Source organism: Eurosta solidaginis, chromosome 2 (genome assembly GCF_040869045.1).
Source record: "Eurosta solidaginis isolate ZX-2024a chromosome 2, ASM4086904v1, whole genome shotgun sequence".
Classification (NCBI taxonomy): Eukaryota; Metazoa; Arthropoda; class Insecta; order Diptera; family Tephritidae; genus Eurosta; species Eurosta solidaginis.
In genome coordinates this window covers 246,325,320-246,347,346 of record NC_090320.1, presented here as the reverse complement: position 1 = coordinate 246,347,346, position 22,027 = coordinate 246,325,320, and the positions used below count along the sequence as shown (strand labels likewise).

At 36.5% G+C, this 22,027-nt stretch overlaps 1 protein-coding gene across 10 annotated transcripts in view; it reads right to left on the bottom strand.

The window, feature by feature from the left end:
* spir (spire type actin nucleation factor) overlaps positions 1-22,027 on the bottom strand; it is a 422,518-nt gene that overhangs the window by 32,878 nt on the left and 367,613 nt on the right. For all 10 annotated transcript variants that reach the window (XM_067767511.1, XM_067767514.1, XM_067767513.1 and 7 more), the window contains one exon: positions 4,672-4,901. In XM_067767511.1, the coding sequence (XP_067623612.1) occupies positions 4,672-4,901 (230 nt within the window). The remainder of the gene's footprint in view (positions 1-4,671; positions 4,902-22,027) is intronic.

Sequence of the window (22,027 nt, the reverse complement as noted above, 5' to 3'; positions counted from 1 at the left end):
AAATTGATTGTCGTTGACAACTTTTTAAGCTTAAAGTAATTGACAGTAATGTTGCTTACGATCTCAGGTCGTTGAGTAAACTTGGGAGTTTGTTCAGCTGTGTTTAACATATGAATGTGGTTTCTTCTTGTTGAAAGTAGAGAAAATTAAAAAATCAAAATTTTACCTTTAAATTGACTTAAATTTTCTTCAATTAAGATTTTATTAATATTTGCCATTAATTTTGCTTTCACTTGCTTGATTTTTTTATACATTTTTTTGCTTTTATGGTTGATTGTAGTTTAATAGATTTGTTTTTGGTTTGTAAGGTATTTAATGGAAATCATAATTTACTTCCACATATGCAGCAAATAATATTGAGTACATGACCATTGGCAGGCGTAAGAGGTCAACTGGAAATTTTATAAAACATTTTAAATTTAATAGGTACATTCTTATAAATGCACTTACATGTGTGTGTAGATTTCAGTCTAGAATTACTATACATGCTAAGCAGAAAAAATCGTTAAATCAAGTCACGATATTGTTTTTTAAAAAATTTTGGGCGTACATAGATGTGTATTAGGGCGCACCTTATAAAGCAAGATTGAACTATACAAAAACAAGCCAAGTTTGAATTGGATAACCGGAAGATTTATTCAAGTTGATATAGATTCAGAAAATAAATAAAACTATGCGGCAGAAAATATTAAGTTATTTTTGAATGGGTGAAATAACCTCAACGTGCATAAACACTGCAAATGATATTAAAATCAATTGACCCAGTGATCGTTTTAAATGGTAATAATAACAATTTATCTTACGATATTTTTAAATTTCACTTAACGGCCATCTATCAAAACACCGTTTGACATTATGGCCATGAGCTTTTCAGAAAAACAAGATGGTCATAATGATTTTGTGACTTCTTCAGAACAACCGAACTGTGCATAATTCATATCGTTATAACTTAAGTGAGGCTTTAGCTACTTGAAGTGGTCATAAGATCAATTGACGTCATGGCCGTTGAACTTATGTCACACCTCCTATATTTTGTTATGCTCATTAAAAGTCAATGGGGGTGTCCTACGAGACTGGACTGTGTAAAGCCAACTGAATGTATACTTAAGAGAAACGGAGCTGATGGATGATCAATAAGTCACGTTCAAATAACTGTGAAGAGACGCAACAAATAAAATGGGGTTACACTGAAATGACAGCGCTTGGTCGGGGAAAAGCCCGAGTCGCTCCAGTACATAGAAATGGCTGCCGTGTGAAGGGCTAAATATGATCGTCAAGTAGCTACATGTGGACCTTCAAAAATGTGAATCTATAGCCTATTCAGCAAAAAGACTCTGTGACAAGATCTATGATATCGAAAGCAATTCCAAAATGGTCTCAAGATCATTTTAAAATTACGTAAAAAAAAAAAACCCAACACCAGGACGAACAAAGCTATTCCCCAACAACTCTATTAAACCCTGTAAATTTCTTCGCAGCCTTCAAATCAAAAACGAAATTACAAAAAGATATTTCCAATATGATATCTATATATTCCTAAATATGTACCATATATCTATTTTTCTAATGTAATCCATTTATCAAACATCTGCATAGATCCAAAAGCTTCATGGTCATAATGATTTATGAAATCGGAAGAAAAAGGACGGGTTAACAGGAAGGGAGAGTGGGGGTGACACTGCTTCATCTACCAAAATTGCAAAACTTCGATCTACGTATATGGTATATATTGGTCGCAGTCGAATAAACCCAGGATAGTAACGGTTTGAAAAAAATACTCTCAAGGGACGGCTGTCCTTTGAGCTTCTCACTTTCGATCTATGTATATAGGCCGCATACAAAATATTATTGGCACAGTACAATACTCATAGGCTTAGTATTAATATTATTCGTGAAAGTCAATATACTTGAGTTATAATGCATAAAAAGAATTCGAAATAACTGTTCTGTTGTTTGATAACGGTTTCTTATTGGTTTATTTCGACTTGTTATCGACGGGTTACAGATGTGTCATCGATGTAATATTAAAATTTTATCGGTATCTGAGTCACAGTTAACAAATTCATAACACGCTGACACGAAATTGTAAGCACTCCGATAGAAAATTAAAAGCTTTTCGATATAAAATCTATGACAAATCGATAACACTCCAATAACAAATTGACAACAATTCAGTAGCAAATCGATAAATCTTCTACAAAACATTGATAACTTTTTGAGAATATATCGATACATTTTTGACAAATAGACGATAACTTCTGGTAAATACTCGATCACTTTTCGATAGCATATGGATAGCTTTTTGATAACTAATCGATAATTTTGGATAACCAATCAATAACTTGTCGATAGTAAACCGATAACATTTTGACAAATCAATGTCAAAATCTTATCGATAGAGAGTCGATAGCTTTTCCATAAAAACTCGTCGATAAAAAACCGATAACTCATCGATAACCTTTGTTATTGATAGAAAACTTATAACACTACGATAAAAAAATTACTGTTCCGAGATGATGTAAGACCGTCTTATTTCAGAAATTTTCCACAGAATAGGCAACATTTCTACCCTTTTCAACCCAGTATTGAGAAAACGTAAGTTTATAATCAGAAAACGTAAAATATATTAAAAAATTATCATTTTATAATGAGAAAATATAATTTTGCAACGGGAAAATGTAGTTTATAATTAGAAAACGTAAATTTGTAATGAGAAAGGATGAGTGTATATTGAAACAACGTACACTTGTAAGAGAATATATGAATCCATATTGGCAAAACGTTAATTGATAATGAAAAATTTAAAATTGATTCAAAAGTTATATTTTTTTGGTATTATTGTCCCACTGCCATATATTACATAGCAAGGGCATCTGCGTGGAATGTTGTTGTGTGCTGGGCCCGTATTACGTGTTACGGTCGAAACTTATTTAACAAACCTCCGCCTATCAACAACAAAATCCGTGCGCCATACGGATGCGCCCCTCGTGTCGGTTGGGCGGGCTTTGGATGGTATTAATCCTTTGGGTTTATTATTATTGAGCATTGGTGCGTACGGACCCAAACGTAACACAGCCGACATATTATGAGAATGTTAGACTATGCAGACGATCACCAAATCTCGCTAGTTGTATACCAATTTAAAATACGAGAAACGCTTTTCTATTTCATATTTGTTAGACAAATTGCACAATCGTCTTGAAACTCCATTGTTATATGCTTTTTGTTTTGTAAGACATAATGAAAAAAAATACGCCTACTTACCATTATATGTATACACAGATTAAAGTGAAATAATTAAAGTAAGAACCGTAAACTACATGTACAAAAGTTTGATCTCATTAAAAGTTGACGCCTTCTCATTAGGAATTTATTTATTCCCATTATAAATTTTAGGTCTTCTCATTATAATTTAAAGAGATTACAACTTCATTTTTTCTCATTGCAACTTATGTTTTCTCGTTACAAATTTTAGGTATTCTTAATACCTTTTTATGTTTTCTAAATGCTAATTTACGTATTGCCTTTATAAATTTACGGTTTCTAATTATAATTTACGTTTTCTCATTACTGGGTTGAAAAGGTGTAGCTTAAAGCCCGAGTTAAAGTTGACATAGTCATAGCGCCATACTCATAACCATATTTTTACTTATCCATATCAAATTGGCATTAGTTATTGGTGCCTTAACCTAAAAATTTAAAATGAAGAAAACGCAAACAATTACAAGCATATACCACAAAAAATAAGTCTCTTAGTCAAAACGTATCCAAAACAATAAATAAAATCTACAAAAAGTTAATAAATTATCCAACTCAAATATTGTTAGGGTATGGATATGGCGAAAAACCAAAAACCAATTGGTTGGCTATGGTATGGTTATGGCTTTGGCAATGGCTATGGCTTTAGCGTTATGGTATGGCACCATTAATCGATTACATTGATTTCATAAGGTTGGTTCGATCAGCTGTTTCATCTGGTTATGGTTAAGTCACCATTAACTGGCCCTTCACAAAAATGTGCCTCCGTTCAAATAAGGTGCACCCTACTATGTAAGCACACATATGCGTGGGAGTGCAACCCTTCAAGTTACATGGAATATGCCACTCACCCATGGTTCAACTATATACAGGTTGGCTCATCTGTAAAGCAACAAAATATTTCTGTTCAAATTGTCAAAATCTGTGTAAATCGGTGTTGGTGCGAATGGTATGGAATGGAAACATAAAACTTAGCAGTTTTTGTATGTGTAAGTAAAATGTTGCCAATGTGTTGGTTTCGTTTTGAGTTTGCCATCTCCGTTTGACAATCCCTTCGACAATGCAATGACATAAATAAAATCAGCTGATGAGATGAGCCAACCTGTACATAATTGAACCATGCCACTCACCGTCAATCAAACATGCATATTGCACATAAAACAAAAAATCAAATTAGCCAACTTTAACTACTTGCTTACCCAAAAGAAAATCAAGATTTGCTGATTAAGTCAAGCGCTGAATATTTTTACCTACAATCTAATTTACTTAGCTCTACAATTTCAGTATTGCATAAACACTGGTTCCCTGCTGAAATACTGATTATGTATCAAAATATTGTAGCACATACGAGCCACTTTACAAAAATGTTTGAGTTTTTGTATATTTGTTTGTTTTATTTATTTCGATTTTTACCTGCAACAATGAGAAATCCACTTTGATTAGCCGCTGTTTGGATCGTGGCGTTGAATGTGGTTCCACGTTCTCTGTTGATTTTAATGCATCCACTGTTGCATGATTATGTGCTATTGTTGTTGTTGCTACTTCTGGTTTTGATGCTACAGATGATGCTGATGAATTGAGTTGTGCTGTTGTTGGTGTTGTTATTGTTGTCATTAGCGTTGGTTGGGTGGTTGGTGGGAGCACTGAAAGTGAAAGGTAAAGAAAACAAGTATAAATTTTTGATAGGAAGCAAATGATAGCAGCTAGATATGTTATAAATATTACAAAAAATTACATAATCTGTCTTGAAACTGTACTATTTGCCAGAAATGGTGTTGTTGGGTTTTTTTTTAAAGTTCATACATATATAAATAATTCAAAAGTACAGCATTGTAGTATCAGCGATTGGCTGGAAGCCAGTAAAGAATATTATTCAAAACAAGTAAGGAAGGCTAAGTTCGGGTGTAACCCAACATTACATACTCAGCTGCCAAATTACAGCTTGCAAAACTTTTAAATTACCTTCTTTTAAAAGTGGGCGGTGCCACGCCCATTGTCCAATATTTTGTGCGTCAAAAAGGGGCTCTAGGGGACTCTTCACCACTACCTGTTTATTTCGCATTTCACTTTTTATGTGAGATTCTTACGCGCCGGCAAGTTCTATCTAACCTAACTTATTTATGTAATATAAAATCTTAAATTGTAAATTTTTGAATATAAATTCATAAGAAATTATGAAGATGAATTGTACATTTCTGCAGTTGAATCGCAATTTTCTGAATTTGAAAAGAGAGATTTCAACTTGAATTGCATTTTATGAGTTTGAATTGAAATTTTCTGAACTTGGTTTGAAAATTTCTGAGTTTGATATGCTAATTCTGAACATAACCCTTAACTGTTTGAACTTGAATTGAAATTTTCTGAATTTGAAATAAAAATTATGAAATTGAATTTTCTAAAAATTGACTTGCATTTTTTTGAATTGAATTGCAATTTATTAATCCGAATCGCAATTTTCTAAGCTTGAATTACAATTTTCGGAATTCGAAATGACATATCTGAACTTGAACTGCATTTTTATGAATTTGGAATGTAAATTCTGGAATTGTTTTTTGAATTTGAAATAGAAATACTTAACTTAAATTGTTCTTTTCTGAATTTGAATTGTAATTTTCTGAGCTCTAATTGAAATTTTCTGAATTTGAAATAAAAATTTTGAATTTGAATTTTCTAAAACTTGAATTGCATTTTTTTGAATTGAATTACAATTTATGAATCCGAATCGCAATTTTCTAAGCTTGAATTACAATTTTCTGAATTCGAAATGATAAATCTGAACTTGAACTGTATTTTTATGAATTTGTAATGTAAATTCTGACCCTTAATTGTTCTTTTCTGAATTTTAAATGGAAATACTGAACTTAAATTGGAAATTTTCCGAATTTTAATTGTATTTTTCTGAATTTGAAATAAAAATTTTGAATCCGAACTGTAATTTTTTGAGCTTAAGTTACAGTTTTCTGAATACGAAATGAAAAACCTGAGCTTGAACATTTTTTTGAAATGCAAATTCTGATCTTTAATTGTATTTTTCTAAATCTGAATTGTACTTTTCTGAACTTTGATATTTAAACTAAAAAAGTTATAATCAAAATTTTCACACTGAGCAAAATGCTACGCTCCTTCAAGTCCTCGGTCAAAAAAATTGTTGTGTCTGTTGAATACCATATGGTGCTGCCCTGCTACGACGTTATTCTATCAAAGAATCACCTAAAGTGAAGGACAGCAGGAAATTAATAGCGCGAAATTAATAAGGATAAAATATCCATACATCAGATATCGAGCGACATGTCACTATCTACCCTTTATAGTACCATGAGTTCGGGCTATAACAAGGCCGCAACATTTACAAAGAGCTGAAGAAAATCCTTTGTGAAGCTCCCTCAAGCAAGTGCAGTTATCAATTTGACCTACCTAGTGAAACTCAAGTCCTGACTCAACCTCTATCGAAATACTGTAAAAAGCATCTGTAGCTTTAACGCAGAGACGAGTTGAGAAAGTGTGTAAGTGATTTTTATGAGAAACCTTTACTTTTCTCCTTCCTCATTATGCGAAGTTCTGAATACTGAACTTCTTTATACACGCTATTCGCGGATCATTAGCACAGTTCTCAGGGACGACATCTGTAACTATTGCAGTTTTGATAAAAATATTCAGTAGGTGTTATCTTAAAAAACCATTAATGGACTTTGAGACTTAGAAATCACCCCGTTTGGTCCATGGCAAGGCGAGCCATTCAGATGCTCTTAAGACGCCACCCTTTTCTCACTCGCAACGCATTTTATAACTTATGATGGATGCGTATCAACGTAAAAGTGTAAAGTATCATCTATCTATCTATCTATATACATATATAAAAATCAAATTCTGTGTGTGTGTTTGTGTGTTCCCTATGGAAACGTCAGTCATCACCAAATTTTGACTATAGATTCCTTCGATCAAGACGAATCTTTTGCATATTTCAGAACTAAGTATTTTTAATTAAATTTTTTCTTTCAATTTCACGTGCGCCACTGGGTGGTGCGATAAATTTTGTATGTCAGCAAAAGTTACTCATACGCCATGTACGTACTTAAGTACAGAACTTTTGTTTGGTCATAGCATTGAATTCACAAAAAGTTAAAGCGATTGCATTGAGTGATTTAAAAGTTTTTATTAAAGTCCATTGTAAAAATAGCTGTCTATATGAGATGAAAGACAATAATTGACAATGAGATCGAAACTAGCCACAACTTCTAGATTTTCAAACCAAATTCAGCTCAAACCACTTAAGTCCAACGCAAGTTCTCAATTAAGCTAAAAATAAAGACTGCATATTTTATGTTTGGTTTCATTTTTTAAGTCAAACTGTAATAGTTGTCCTAAAAAATTTACATTTTCTATTTTATTTATTACCCTCTCTAACAGTTTTGCATATTGTATGTATGTAGGTAAAGCATGTCAGTTGTCGATTTCCTCAGCTCCTTAGGAATGGCATGCAACACGGCATACCTCTGTTGCTGCTTCAATTCAATTCTTTATGTAGTAAGTTGCCTTAAAAAGGATTGTGTGCTTCAAGGAGCTCGCTCGTTCGTTCGTTTGCTGGCTCTTTGAGCAATGCATTTATTGTTTTAAATTTTAACGAAACAAACATATTTATGCACGTTTAAATTTTAGTTGCTTGCGACGCTTTTAAGTAAGTATTCAAGTATTTAAAGGCATTTACTTTACAGCGCAAGTATTGAATAAAAATAGAAACAAAAAGGCTGCAAGTCCGTTTGACCTATATTTTGGTTGCTATGGCAAGGGGCCAAATAAGGTAATACATACATACACCCTAAAGTGTGGTGAGAAGATTAGAGTGCGCCTTATTTTGCAACTTCAAAACAAATCGTTGTCTGAGTGGCAGAGCTCCAAATATCGGATGACCTTTTATACAAACCACTGGTCCTTAAGCTTTAACTTGGCTTAATATTTCAGAAAAAAAAACTGCTGGAAATAGCAAATTTTTACCATGATCTCAAAGTCACTTAGGGCTGTAAACATAATGCCCGATTTACTTTACCTACAATATCCTTCTGTAGAAACGCATGACGTTAGTATTAGAGGATGAGAAATAAATACCTTACCGTTGGTATAGGGTATAGCTTTTGAGGAGGTTACGTCACATTGGATGCCATAGCGTAAGCGCATACTGATTGGCTTGATGGAAATCAAAACCACATGTGCAATGATATGCCTGAAGTTCTAGAGTACTCTTTCAAGGCAACGCAATATTTTCTAGATTTGTTCGAAATGATTCACGGTCAAGAGAAGTGAATATATGTAGTAGAGGAACAGCTCCCGGTTTGGTGATTGGTCCGAAACCTGGGTTGGAATGGGTTTTTTGATGGTGAATGAGGACAAAACGAAGTACCTGCTGTCACCGGGCAAAGAGTCAGCGCATACGCGCCTTGGCAACCACGCTACTGTTGGCAGTCATAATTTCGAAATAGTAAAAGACTTCGTTTATTTGGGAACCAGCATCAACACTAGCATCAACATCAGCACTGAAATCCAGCGAAGAATCAATCTTGCCAATAAATGCTACTTTGGACTAGGTAGGCAATTGAAAAGTAAAGTCCTCTCTCGGCGAACGAAAATCATACTCTACAAGCCACTGATCGTACTCGTCGTGCTATATGGGGCAGAAGCATGGACCATGGCAACAGCAGATGAAGCGGGTTTGGGAGTGTTCGAGAGAAAAGTTCTTCGAAAGAACTCTATGCGTTGGCGATGGCGAGTACCGAAGAAGATTTAATGATGAGCTGTACGAGCTATACGCAGACATCCACATTGTCCAGCGAATTAAAACGCAGCGGCTGTGCTGGCAAGGCCATGTTATGCGAATGAAAGATGATGCTCCGGCCAAGAAAGTGTTTCTATCGGAACCCGCCTATGGAAGCAGAAGTAGAGGGCGGCCCCAACTCCATTGGAAGGAGTGGAAAAAGATTTAAACTCCTTTGGTGTGAACAATTGGCGCCGGTTGGCGGAGCGAAGGAGCGAATGGCCTTGTTGGACGGCCATAACCGTTTAGACGGTTAAGTGTCAATTAAGTAAGTAAGAAATCTGGAATGTTTTTATGACAGTAAGCTTAAGTTAAGCAAGGTTTTCAGCCGACGAAACGAGATATTTGGGGGTAAGGCAAAAGCAAATCTGAACAGATTAATGTCAAACATAGTCAGTGTATAGCCATGTACAGGTGCTCGTATCAGTCAGAATTCTATAATCTTGTAGAAATTTGGCGGTGCTATAAAGCACCGGGAATATAGAACTCCGTCTACTTCGGTCCAACGTAGAGGGGAACAGAAAACTACTTCAGCTCACCACAAGATTTCCACAGAAGCTGTCCTTGTCATTGCGAAAGATACCCCATATCTTCTCGCTGAGCGAAGAAAAGGAATTATTAATATCGACGCTAAAGCAAGTAGAGATGTTGTTGTCATGCAGGCACTTGAAGAATCTATCCAACGCTGGTAACAGCAGTGGAGCAGAAAGTTGGACCAGACAACAAGGGGCATATTATGTACAACGCAACGAGTCATATTATCTCGTGTGAACTAGAATTCCTATGCAAGAAAAGTTTTCATTAACTTCGGTTAGTGACAGTTAACCTGAGTGCCTTTATGAAATTTGTGGAATTACATAGTGGTGAATGCGAATGTCAGTGATTGCAACGCAAAGTGTCGGACGTCATACAAGTTAAACGACAATAGTCCTTGATGAATAAAAAAATTATTTTGTTGGGCCAACTCGCCCAATGAATAAATACAAACAAAAAGATTTAACAGAAAGATTTAACTAGAGACTAAGTATATTTTTATTTTACACTAAAACACCAGTTAAAACTAAATAGGTTGAAATACTCTTCCGTCCCGAACTCGACTGCCCGCTTAGTGTCGTGGTCGCGCCTTATAATATTGATCACGGCATAATATTGAACCCCGGTGTTGTGAATCAGCATGCCAGCTGCTTCTCACAAGTTCAGTATGCCTTGGCTGGATTTCACAACTGTGCGAAATGCAATTATGCTGACAATGCGTTTGGAGAATGATAGCATACGTATTAGCCGCCGTCACTAACTATGGCCTTGAATTAAGGTATTAGGTTGCCATGCGTGGCCGTATGTTGTGAGAAATATAAGGGCACGTGTATTGGCCATCCCTGGGAACGTTGCAATAAGGGCAACTGGCGCGTGTTAACTTACAAAATGTGGTCATTAAACCACAAATTCAACAGATTGTTAAAACAACTACGTGGAGAGGTCGCCTTCTATCTGGTTCCACTTTTGGACACTGTTACTTATGTCAAAGCCGAAATGCTTATACTACAGTGTTTTAGATGACGTACGCCACACCTTCTTCGAATATGAACACTTCGAGCAAAATCGAAGGAAGTAACAGACAGGATATGATAAGTCTCACCAAATGAGAACATGGTTGCCTGGCTGCTTACCGCAAGGGTAGCCATAGAGCTCACGTAGCGCGCTTCCATACTCGATGTAATCCTAAATCCGTCTACAGGATAAAATTTCATGGTTCGTTTATGTTGCTGTGCGAACCTTTCTAGGTGAAACTCTGTTTTATATTCGCTTTAAAACAATTTATGTACATATTTACAAATAATAAGCACCCTAATGAGCACATATTGAGTTTCATTTCTCATACTCATAGTGTTCAGGGTGCCTATTTTTAACAACTATGTATGTATACAAGTTTGTAAGTAGGTGACTATGTCTGTTTTTATTACTATTGAAAGGCGTTTACCATTTTCATTCCCCATTACCGCTATTTATCGTAGTTCTTAATGTACCTTTTCGCTTTGGGTAAAATGTTACATAGTTGAAATCATTAAAATTTTATGTTGTCGCATTGCATAAGCTAAAAGAATGAACTCAAGCTGGAGAGTTTTAGTCGAAGGAATGAGGAAAAACTTTTGAAGGATTTTAAGTACATTTTGTGCACAAAAGTGCCATTGCACATTTTTAGGTTCCTACGCATTTATGCAAAGTATTGCGTTTTCACTTTTATCTAGAAAACTTATGTAAGTATGTACACATAGAAAATGCGTGCATATATTTGTATACACGCATATACATATGTATGTACGAATAATACATCACTTATTACACTTCCGTCTAGACGCGTTAATTTGCAGATATCGGGTATGTGAATTGATTCTTAATTAAGCTGCGGTTATTCACTTCTAAATATATTTGGATGTGTTTATGTATTTTTAGTTTTACTTGATTACACTGTGTAAGTGAAAAAATGTGCAGGCAAAACAGAAAACAGGTAAAAGGTTTTTCATGCAAAATCAAGCAGAAAGTATCCTTTGTTGTTGATTTTTCCGACAGGGTACGATTTAGAACTATTTTGGAACGATTTTCTGTCATCCCTGGCCAACTTTTATTTGGAAACAAACCGGTAATTCAATTTCTGAACATCAATTGTAATTTTCTGCAATTGTTATTTTCTGAACTTCAATTGAAAATTCTGACCTTCAATTGTAATATTCTGAACATCAATTGTAATTTCCTGATCTTCAATTGTAGTTTTCTAAATTTCAGTTGAAATTTCTGAACTTCAATTGTAATTTTCTGAACATCAATTGTAATTTCCTGAGCTTCAATTGTAGTTTTCTAAACTTCAGTTGAAATTTCTGAACTTCGGTTGCAATTTTCTGAACTTCAATTGTAATTTTCTGAACATCAATTGTAATTTACTGAGCATCAATTGTAGTTTTCTAAACTTCAATTGAAATTTCTGAACTTCAATTGTAATTTTCTGAACTTCAATTGTAATTTTCTGAACTTCAATTGTAATTTTCTGAACACCAATTGTAATTTCCTGAGCTTCAATCGTAGTTTTCTAAACTTCAGTTGAAATTTCTGAACTTCAATTGAAATTTCTGAACTTCAATTGTAATTTTCTGAACATCAATTGTAATTTACTGAGCTTCAATTGTAGTTTTCTAAACTTCAATTGAAATTTCTGAACTCCAATTGTAATTTTCTGAACTTCAATTGAAATTTCTGAACTTCAATTGTAATTTTCTGAACTTCAATTGTAATTTCGTGAGCGTCAATTGTAATTTTTTGAACTTCAATTATAATTTTCTGAATTTTCAATTGAAATTTCTGAATTCCGTTGTTATTATCTGAACTTCAATTGTAATGTTCTGAACTTCAATTGTAATATTCTGAACTTCAATTGTAATATTTCGAACTTCTATTGTAATTTTCTGAACTTCAGTTCTAATTTTCTGAACTTCAATTCTAATATGCTGAACATCAATTGCAATTTTCGGAACTTCAATGAAAATTTCTGGACTTCAATTGTAGTTTTCTGAACTTCAATTGAAAATTCTGAACTTCACTTGTAACTTTCTGAACTAAAACCTGAAAAGGCGAAGCTTGGCTTGTTTGAGTTTGAACTGGAGTATTCATAGCTTTTTCTTGTATTGAGATATTTTTATTTTCACTTCTATGGCTCTTTCTTTTTGGGCTAGTCTTCTATAGATCCTCAAAATTTATTTTTGCTCAAATGGTAGTATTAAAGAAAGCACCAATGCACAGGAGGACACACTGTGGTTAAGGTTAAACTGAGGGGTGGGAAAAAATGAATATTGATTTTTGAAAACATCAAAATGGACAATCTGAAATTGCGTACACTTTTTTCAAAAAATTACACAATTCAAATCAAATTTAATATTTGAGCGATTTCGGAGTCGTTGAATACGAATCTAAATTTGATTCTATAGAAGTTTAGCCGATGGAAAATAAATTAATATATTTGAAAAATAGGTCCCAGAAAAAATTCTAAAGACACAAATTGTAAAAAGTTAATAAAAATTACTGAAAGACCGCACCCTTATAAAACCTGGACTTTATTATATCAAAACTTAATTTGCTTTACATCTGCATACACTTCTGAGAAGTCCTGAAGCAGTTCAGATTGCAGCTTTCTTCTGCCATATCTTTCGCTATGTATTTAAAAAATTTAAGTTATACTTAAACATTGCACTTGGCTTGAAGTAATGTGAAGCTTTTTTTTGCTGACTTCAAAACCCGATCCCCACAACTTTTCAATTTTAGTTGGTAGTAGTTAAGAATAAAAATATTTCGTATTTTCTTGAAGACCCTATTTATATGCAATTCGGAAATACTTATAAGTACTTAAAACATTGAAGTATTTGAACAAAACTGAACCCGCAGTTCAGTACTAGTCGCAGGCACGATATTTCCGATATTTCCAATACTAATTCTTGAACCACGAACCAAGCCATGGCAATTTTTGAAGTGGTTTGCCGCCCTATGCAAACTTTTAACTTATACTATGTCACTGCAGACAAACTCATATAAAACCATTAAAATAAAAGCTAAACCCGAAATCTAAGTCAAACGGGTTTCGGGTCGTTTCCGCTTTGTATGTCGTTATCATCATTTGGTAACTTCTGTAATGTAGTCTGAAGTGACATAATTATGAACAGAGAAGTCTTTTTCTAATATTTTTACGTGTAATAACAAGCAATGTTTATGTTTTGGCCATATAATTGTTAGTACAAAGACCTCGTTATTCAAACGGTACTTGCTTCATAGGGCACCTCAACATAGTTCGATGTTGCAACTTGGAAGCAAAGCGTTTTTTCGACGTACATACATAAGTTTATATATTTAAGGGTTTAGCGATTCGAACGTTTGCAGAAGGTGTAAAATAAGCGGGGTTTCCCTAAATTCGTTACAATATACATGTAGCTGAGGGGTAAACAGTCGTAACTCTATTTTGGCCCCCTGCTCATTTCTCAATATGTACTTTTTTCGAAATACGACTATTTACATCTCAGCTACAGATATGGGCATGGACAGGGATAAAACCGGATAAGGCACCTCAGAATGACTTATGACTGCGAAGTTTTCTGTAAAAAATGTTAAAAGATTTTTTAAAGAAATGGTATAGGCAGAGGAGAAGTTGAGGTAGAGGTGGAGCTAGAAGTTGAGGTAGAGGTAGATATATGGAGAGTAGAGGTGGAGGTGAAGGGGGCAATAGAGAAAGAGTAGCAACGACAGTAGCAGGACAGTATAAGGAGGAGATAAGGTAAGGGAAATTTGGTGATGGAAATTCTTTTGCAAAATACGCGATACCCAATGCATTCCTGTTTTAATCAGAACGAAATATCTGCACTTTTTTCTACACACACTAGCACAGTAATATGCACCAACTAAACCAGGTCAACGGCATTCAATACCTAAACCCATTTCCTCAATTCATTGACAGTAGTGAAAAGATGTACTGACCCTAATTTCAATTTTGGCATTTTCATCATTTACCAAATAGTACTCGTACCTGAACGAGGTTTCGGCGTGGGGGGATTGCCGCGCGGTGCTGCTCTTGGCGGCGGTTGCGGATCCACAGCCATTGGCTTTTGTTTCGGTGCTGCTTGTTGTGCGTTGTTGCTGCCACAATATAAAGCATCGCTGGCCACATCCACTGCATCCATCTCCTCTTTAGCTTCAGTTGCTGTGTGATTTAAATCTTCGCCACATGTTGGCGAGATGGAGGAATTGTTGGATGTGTTGGGTGCAACAAAACCGCTTGTTGTTGTCATTATTGTTGTGTCACTGCTGTGATTGCTGTTGTGACTTTTGTGCGTGGTTGCTTGATTTGTTGTTGCTGCGATTTTTGTTGTGCTGCTGTTGAGATTTGTTTGCTTTGGTTGTTATTTTTATTGACTGTGCTTTTGTTGCTCTCATTTTTGTTTCTGTTGAGGTTGTTGCTGCTTCTTGACATTTGGCACTTTAGAACTCATTGGAAAGTGGACCACATTGAATTTTTGGATGTTTTATTGCATTTGTACTTGTTGTTGTTGATGCAGTGATTACCGTTATACACTTTCATTTGCCCTTGTTTTTTGTTTGGCCACAATTGTATATTCATAACTGTAATCGATTTTCATTTAATTTCTCTTTCAAACATTTTTCAATTTACTATTTTCTATTTTACTCAACTTTTCCTTTTCCTCACCTCACATCAACTCACCAGTGGAGCTCATTCAGCTGGCACATGCACTCTTTTGTCCTTCTTTTTCACTTCCAATTTAAAATTTATATTAAACACTTCATCACATGTTTTGCTTCGACACATTTTCTTGTGTCGTATCACAACGAGGGGTGTTTCACTTTTATATTGTTCCAATTAGAATTCGCAAATAGCTAGGTGGTTGCACGGAGAGAGCACACCCCTACACTCACGCAAACATACACATTTATTAAGCGCCGCGAACATTTTTATGTTGCTCACTCCCCCTGACTTATGTTGTGCTTGCCATGGTGGAACGATACAAGGTGGCAGCATGGAACACCTGATTATAAACTTTTTTTTATTTGATTTGATACATCAACTTCCGGCGCAGTACGATTTTGACATTTGTCCATCGAATTTACAAAAACAAAGTACATGGAATGTTTATTTATGCTTGTAGGTATGTCACGATGCTGCCACCTTGTATCGTTCCGCCATGGTGCTTGCCGTACGCTATCGATCCAGAAAAATCAGAAGAAACAAAACAAAACAAAGGTGGTGTTGGAGCAACATCGTCAGACGCCGCGTAAGGGTCGATGTGCATAAGCGAAGGATGTAAGAAGAACAACTCATTGCAAATTATCGTAGTGTGGAGTTGAAAAAGGGTGCGAAGTTGGCGTGCCGTCTGCATTATGAGTTATGAACATTAATGCGGCAGTTACCCACCGACGTGTGCCGTACGTAAAGACGTTTGTCGTACGAAGCACGTTTGACCAAACTCTCAAGCCCGTAGGAATCAATGTGTACGGCTGTGTACATGTACATAACATATTTGTGTGTGTATTGTTTACAGATAAGCACTGTTGCCATTGACCATTTTGCATGTATGCTTATGGAAACATCAACTTTTTCCAATTTAATTTTTGATATTGTAAAAGGCCGGAATACATATTAAATAAGTATAAATAGATTAAATATTTATAATCAGCACTTTTACATAATTATTTCGAATTATTTCCACAATTTTTCAAACTTTAATTAGGCGTTTTTGCATAAAATTGCAAACGGTCAAAAATTAGCGCACAAAAGTTTACTAGGCAACTCTGTCTAGTGAGAGAGCGATCAGCTGACACGTTCTTACGGAAAAAATCAAAATTGTTTTGATTTCTACGTTCCGGGCTACGTACGTACGGGCGTTGCACGTCGGTGAGTTTTCGTTTACATTGCACACTCATAAGATAGGTCGTGTCAGCTGACACGTTTTTTCTACGTACGTTCGTGGGTAACTGCCGCATAAGCGTTGTGATTAAGTTCAGTTGAGTGTTGTGTGGCACATAACAAACACAAATAATGAATGCTACGTTAACTGTAAGTGGTTGTGGTGGGAAAAATGTAAAATAAGGGAAGGAAGGCTAAGTTCGGGTGTAACAGAACATTACATACTCAGCTGCCAAATTACAGCTTGTAAAACTTTTAAATTACCTTCTTTTAAAAGTGGGCGGTGCCAAGTCCATTGTCCAAAATTTTACTAATTTTCAATTCTGCGTCATAAGGTCAACCAACCTACCAAGTTTCATCGCTTTATCCGTCTTTGGTAATGAATTATAGCACTTTTTCGGTTTTTCGAAATTTTCGATATCGCAAAAGTGGGCGTGGTTATAGTCCGATTTCGTTAATTTTAAATAGCCATCTGAGATGAGTGCCCAGGAACTTACATACCAAATTTCATTAAGATACCTCAAAATTTACTCAAGTTGTCGTGTGCACAGACAGACGGACGGATGAACGGACGGACATGGCTAAATGAATTTCTTTTTCTGCCCAGATCATTTTGATATGTAGAAGTCTATATCTATCTCGATTAGTTTATGCCGTTACGGGGTACAGTTGTGCAATCAAAATTAATATACCCTATAAGCTCTGCTCAGCTGAGCATAATGAGAAGAGTGTCAATTGAACGCAGGAACGCATGGCTTTCAGAAGTGGACACAAAATAGAAGTAAAAGCGAGCAACATATTGTATCAATGATATCTCTACTTGGAATAAAATGCCTATCTAAACAAAATTTAATGAAACGCGAATTTTAAAACAATTTTCGCAAACTTTTTTGAAAAATTTCAAAAATTCGATTTTATTAAGATCTCTATTACAGTTTTTTAAAACCCTCACGTTGAAAGCCTTAATGGGCATGCACTTTCCTGGCTACATCAAAGAACCGCCCATACCCCATAACCCTCGTCAAATGCCGCCACATTTAGCACATAATTACTCCTCAGATAGTTGAATGGGCCACACAAGTTAGCAACGTCCAATCGCAAACCATAGGATTTCTTATCACAATGGGGTTTCATTGGCCACTCATCAAATTAGTGAAGCAAATTTTAACAAAGAGAACCACCTTTTCATGTCTAGGAAAAGCCGCAATATTACGGCACCGTCAACGGGCACTTCCCAAGGAGGTGTGATATCCCCTCTACTGTGGAACCAAACGGTAAACACCTTATTATTGAAGCTAGGCTGATGATATCACTCTAAGAGCAACCGGAAACATATCAAACCCTACGAAGACTGAAGAAGTTCCATTCAGCAGGCGTTACAAAAAAACCATCTTTAGAAGCATTGCAATTAAACGAGGTAAGCTATAACTATCCTAAAGGCTAAATACCTCGGAGTGATTTTAGACAGTAAGTTGAACTGCAATAAACATGTCCAGAACACATATAGAAATGCCATAACTGTCCTCTATGCTTCTGAAGCAGCCGTGGGAAAAATGTGGGGTGTAAAGCCGCATATTGTGCATTGGTTGTACACCGCAGTTATAAGAGCCATGTGTTTCTATAGCATTATGGGTTGGTCGCCGGCACTCAAAAAAAACGGCACAGTTAGCAAGTCAAGTAGAGCGCAGCGGTCAGCAGCATTGCTTTTATCAGGAACCCCAACCTCCACACCCACAAAGGCTCTTGATGTTGTACCTGTATAGTAAGTTCAAGGCCCGTTGCAATGCTGTCACTGAAAGCAGTGCTGCCCAGGACCGACATTAGGTCTGTCCTTCCGACTATTCAGGGAATCATCCGAAATCTTTCGCCAACTTGATTATACTACTCCAACCCTTAATCTAGATAACCAGTTCTCTATCAGAATCCCAAACTGCCACGATTGGGATAATATCTCCATTATATACCCAGAAACTACAGGAGTCTTCACAGATGGCTCCAAACTTAATGGCAATATGAGCAGTGGTATCTATCCAAAAGATCTCGCACTTTCCTCAACTAATAGACTACTTTGTCATTGCAGCTAGAACTAACAGCCAAAAAGGCTGGCCATTGGCTACTATCTAAAAACCTCTAGCGTCTCGGTGCAGCACAATAGTGACGTGGATTCCGGGTCAAAATGGTGCATCTCGGAACTGTATTGCCGATGAACTAGCGAGGAAAAACAATGAACATGCCGAGTTAATTGAGTTAAAAAAATCGCTCCTCTGGCTACACTTCATGTCTGTATTTACCGAGAAAATCAATGTCACAATGTGCAGTGGAACCCACTTGTGGGGTGTCTCGAACTAGGTTCCTTATCGATCTCTCTTTAGGTCCATTGATGGGGATATTAGTGCGACGACGTCCGATGGGAATGACTTTTGTGGAAGGTCAAAGGATATATTATTCTTGAACATGATGTCAGATGGCTGGCTCTAGCCAGGAAACGCATGGAATATCTGAGCAAGCACTTCATCGGCTATTTAGGAGAGCTTGGCTCTACTAAAATTGAAGGTATCTCACGTTACATTGGATGTACACATTGGTTGACCTTTTCCCATATATAAAAAAGAAAGCATTAGCTAATACAGGGGTATAACAATGAGCCAGTTGGACCAATATGTATAGTCGGCTTTTTTACATTCTAGGAGACTTTTTGATGAAGTAATGTGAGATTTTTGCCTTAAACGCCCCTGACTATCAATTTATATGTGTATTGACGCGACTGCAGCTTAAGCACGCTTCCTCCAGAATTCCTGCTGCTTTCTTTACGGCTATAATTTCCGTCTAAAGACGCTGCCGTAATCTGGCAGCATGTAGGATCCACTTATTTTTGTATCGACACGGTAAATAGCAGACCCAAGAGTCCAAACGTGAGGTATTTCATGCAGTAGGATTGCCGCCTTGGGCTTGATGGTAACCTTTATTATATTTATCTTGACCAATCTGGCCACCCTGTTATGTATCACCCAAAATCTCGCACCTTGTCTCACAATTGCAACAAAAAGCATTTGCCGTTTTAATTTAGCTCGCTTTGTTGATTGCGTTTATGTGTGCAGGTCGCCATCCAGTTGCCATTGAATGGGTTGCACTACTGAAGGTCATTTCTATTAAGAAGCACCTGCCCTCGCTTATGTACCACTCACACACAATTATGTGAAGTGCTCTTAAAGTGCATTTCACTGTGCACTTGCTGTAACTTCCCCCTTTTTTTTTAATCTCTTCCGCATTGTGTATTCAAAGTTTTATCAACTAAAATCTCAATTTAAAATGGAAATGCAAGCAATGAAGGATTAAATGAGTTTTGCCACCTGAAATCGTACAACGTGCCACATTCCAAAAATCAAAGGCAAATGATGAAAATATTGCTGCCAAAGCGATATAAACGCCACAGACTCGTTTGCATGCAACTTCGTTTATCCAACATCCATTGCTTTTAATCTGTTTTACCTTACCCTACCCCGCAGCACCCGCGACACATTTAATGTTGGTCTACAACTTGCCACGCGCCACTTTGTTAAAAATACTTTCAAACACACACACATACACACACAATTTTACTATTAAAGTCCCAAATACTATTAGTCTATCGAGTTATTGGTTGCATGCCCCCCACAAACTGGAACAACACAACACATCACACCGTTAGCCGCTTAGCACTAGCCCATTATCATATTGGCGCTCATTCCACGTTTTTCCTAATTTATTTTTGTTTTTGTTGATATTTTCATATTTGCCATAATCGGTGGAGCTCACATTTCACATTTCCGTTTCGCACACCAATTCGTTTAAAGTCCGACATTAAACTGAAATCCAAATTTGTCTGATGAAAAGTCGAAAGCCTAAAGAAAATGGTGATATTGGGAGACCGACTCATTTGGTGTTTACTGTTGTTGCTGCTCTGTTCCATTTCCATAGAATCTGACGTTTGTGTTTACTTATGGCAATTTGGTGTTGGTTGATGTTGAGCTTGTGCAGCTTTGTGAGTGTAAAAAACAACCCAGTTGTAGGTTCATTGATGATGAACTTTTTAAGGGGAGATCTGAGACTGAAATGTGTTGAAGCCGATTGACATTCAACGCCTGGTAGTTTTTTTCTAAAAACGTTCGCTTGTTTAAACTATTTCTAACTGTTAGAAATGTCTGTATAGGGTAAAATTGCTGTCTTCTTTTATACTTTTCATGCATCGAGTACCGTTTTAGGGAAACGAAAATCTAAAGTTCTTGCTTAAGTACAAAAAGGGTAGTCTGAGGCTGCGCTAAGCGAGTTCAAGAACATGTTCCGGCTCAGACTGTATTATTTGCGTGAACTACATAGAACATAGAAGATGAGGGAGAGGAAGGTCTTACTTGGATGGCTCAAGTGGAGCACGATTTGAGCTCCCAATAGTGTTTCCAACTGGCGCCAGAGGATGAAATAAAGTGGAAACTAGCATGCTTTGTTGGAGTTTTGGTGTCTAAAGATATAGTAACTTTTCAGCAACTACGAGATCTGGTATCGAAACGACTCCTCAGTCTGCTTATAATATCACTGTAACCATACAGCCTCGACTTCTAACAGTCAGACAGGCGGAGTCTATTCCCGAAGAGGAGGCGATTAAAATTTGCAAAGGCGAACGATTGCATCCAACACTAAAGCTGTCAAATATTTCTATTGTCTTCAAGTCAGCCTAACCTAAAGTAAAAGTGTATATAACTGGTGCTGTGTGATTCAACGGGAGGCACACCACTGATTGAACCTCTTACCTTTATCATTATCATGCAGGTGTTGCATACGAAATATAATGAAAAATGTTTGTAACACGTAATCGTAAAAGGGTCATACCTCCAGAGCCTACCTGTTTAAGGTACTGCATTACTTTCTGGGACTGACGATATTTAATGTCGGCTGTGTCAAACCACTTCGCAAATTAAGACTCAGAATTATTGTTGTACATTCCGACCGAATGGTAGGAGGGAAGCGTTAAAAAACCTCGGGCAGTTTTCCCTCAGCAGATCTTCTCTTAGTGATGGGATTTTTGTGGTCAAGTAACACCACGGTTAGCGACAGCTTGACCAACACGCTCATCTTACATAAGTCGGAGTCCACGTACTATCTGCCTTTTTGCTCTTCCGCATAAGCCGAAGTCTCAGTCTCATTGTAACCTCCTACAAGCTTCTAAATGAGATGCTCAACCCTCAGTGGTTTGATTTTTATATCCTCCTCTATCTGCCTTTCAGCCCTCTTTGCAGAATTTATCAACACTGCGATTTCCTCCCGGCCTTTGGCTCGCAAATTTCGAAGCTTGCGACTTATGTCCATGACTTTTTCGACTCGCAACTATTGAGGTCTTCTCTCAACCTCTTAACTCTTCATGACTAAAGGCGACTAAAATACCCAAACTGTTCAAGGGGTTGTGTAACGCAACCCTTTCAGGGGGTTGCCAGCGCAATTTATAGCTTCTCCAACCCATTTTTCAACCTCACCTACGCAGG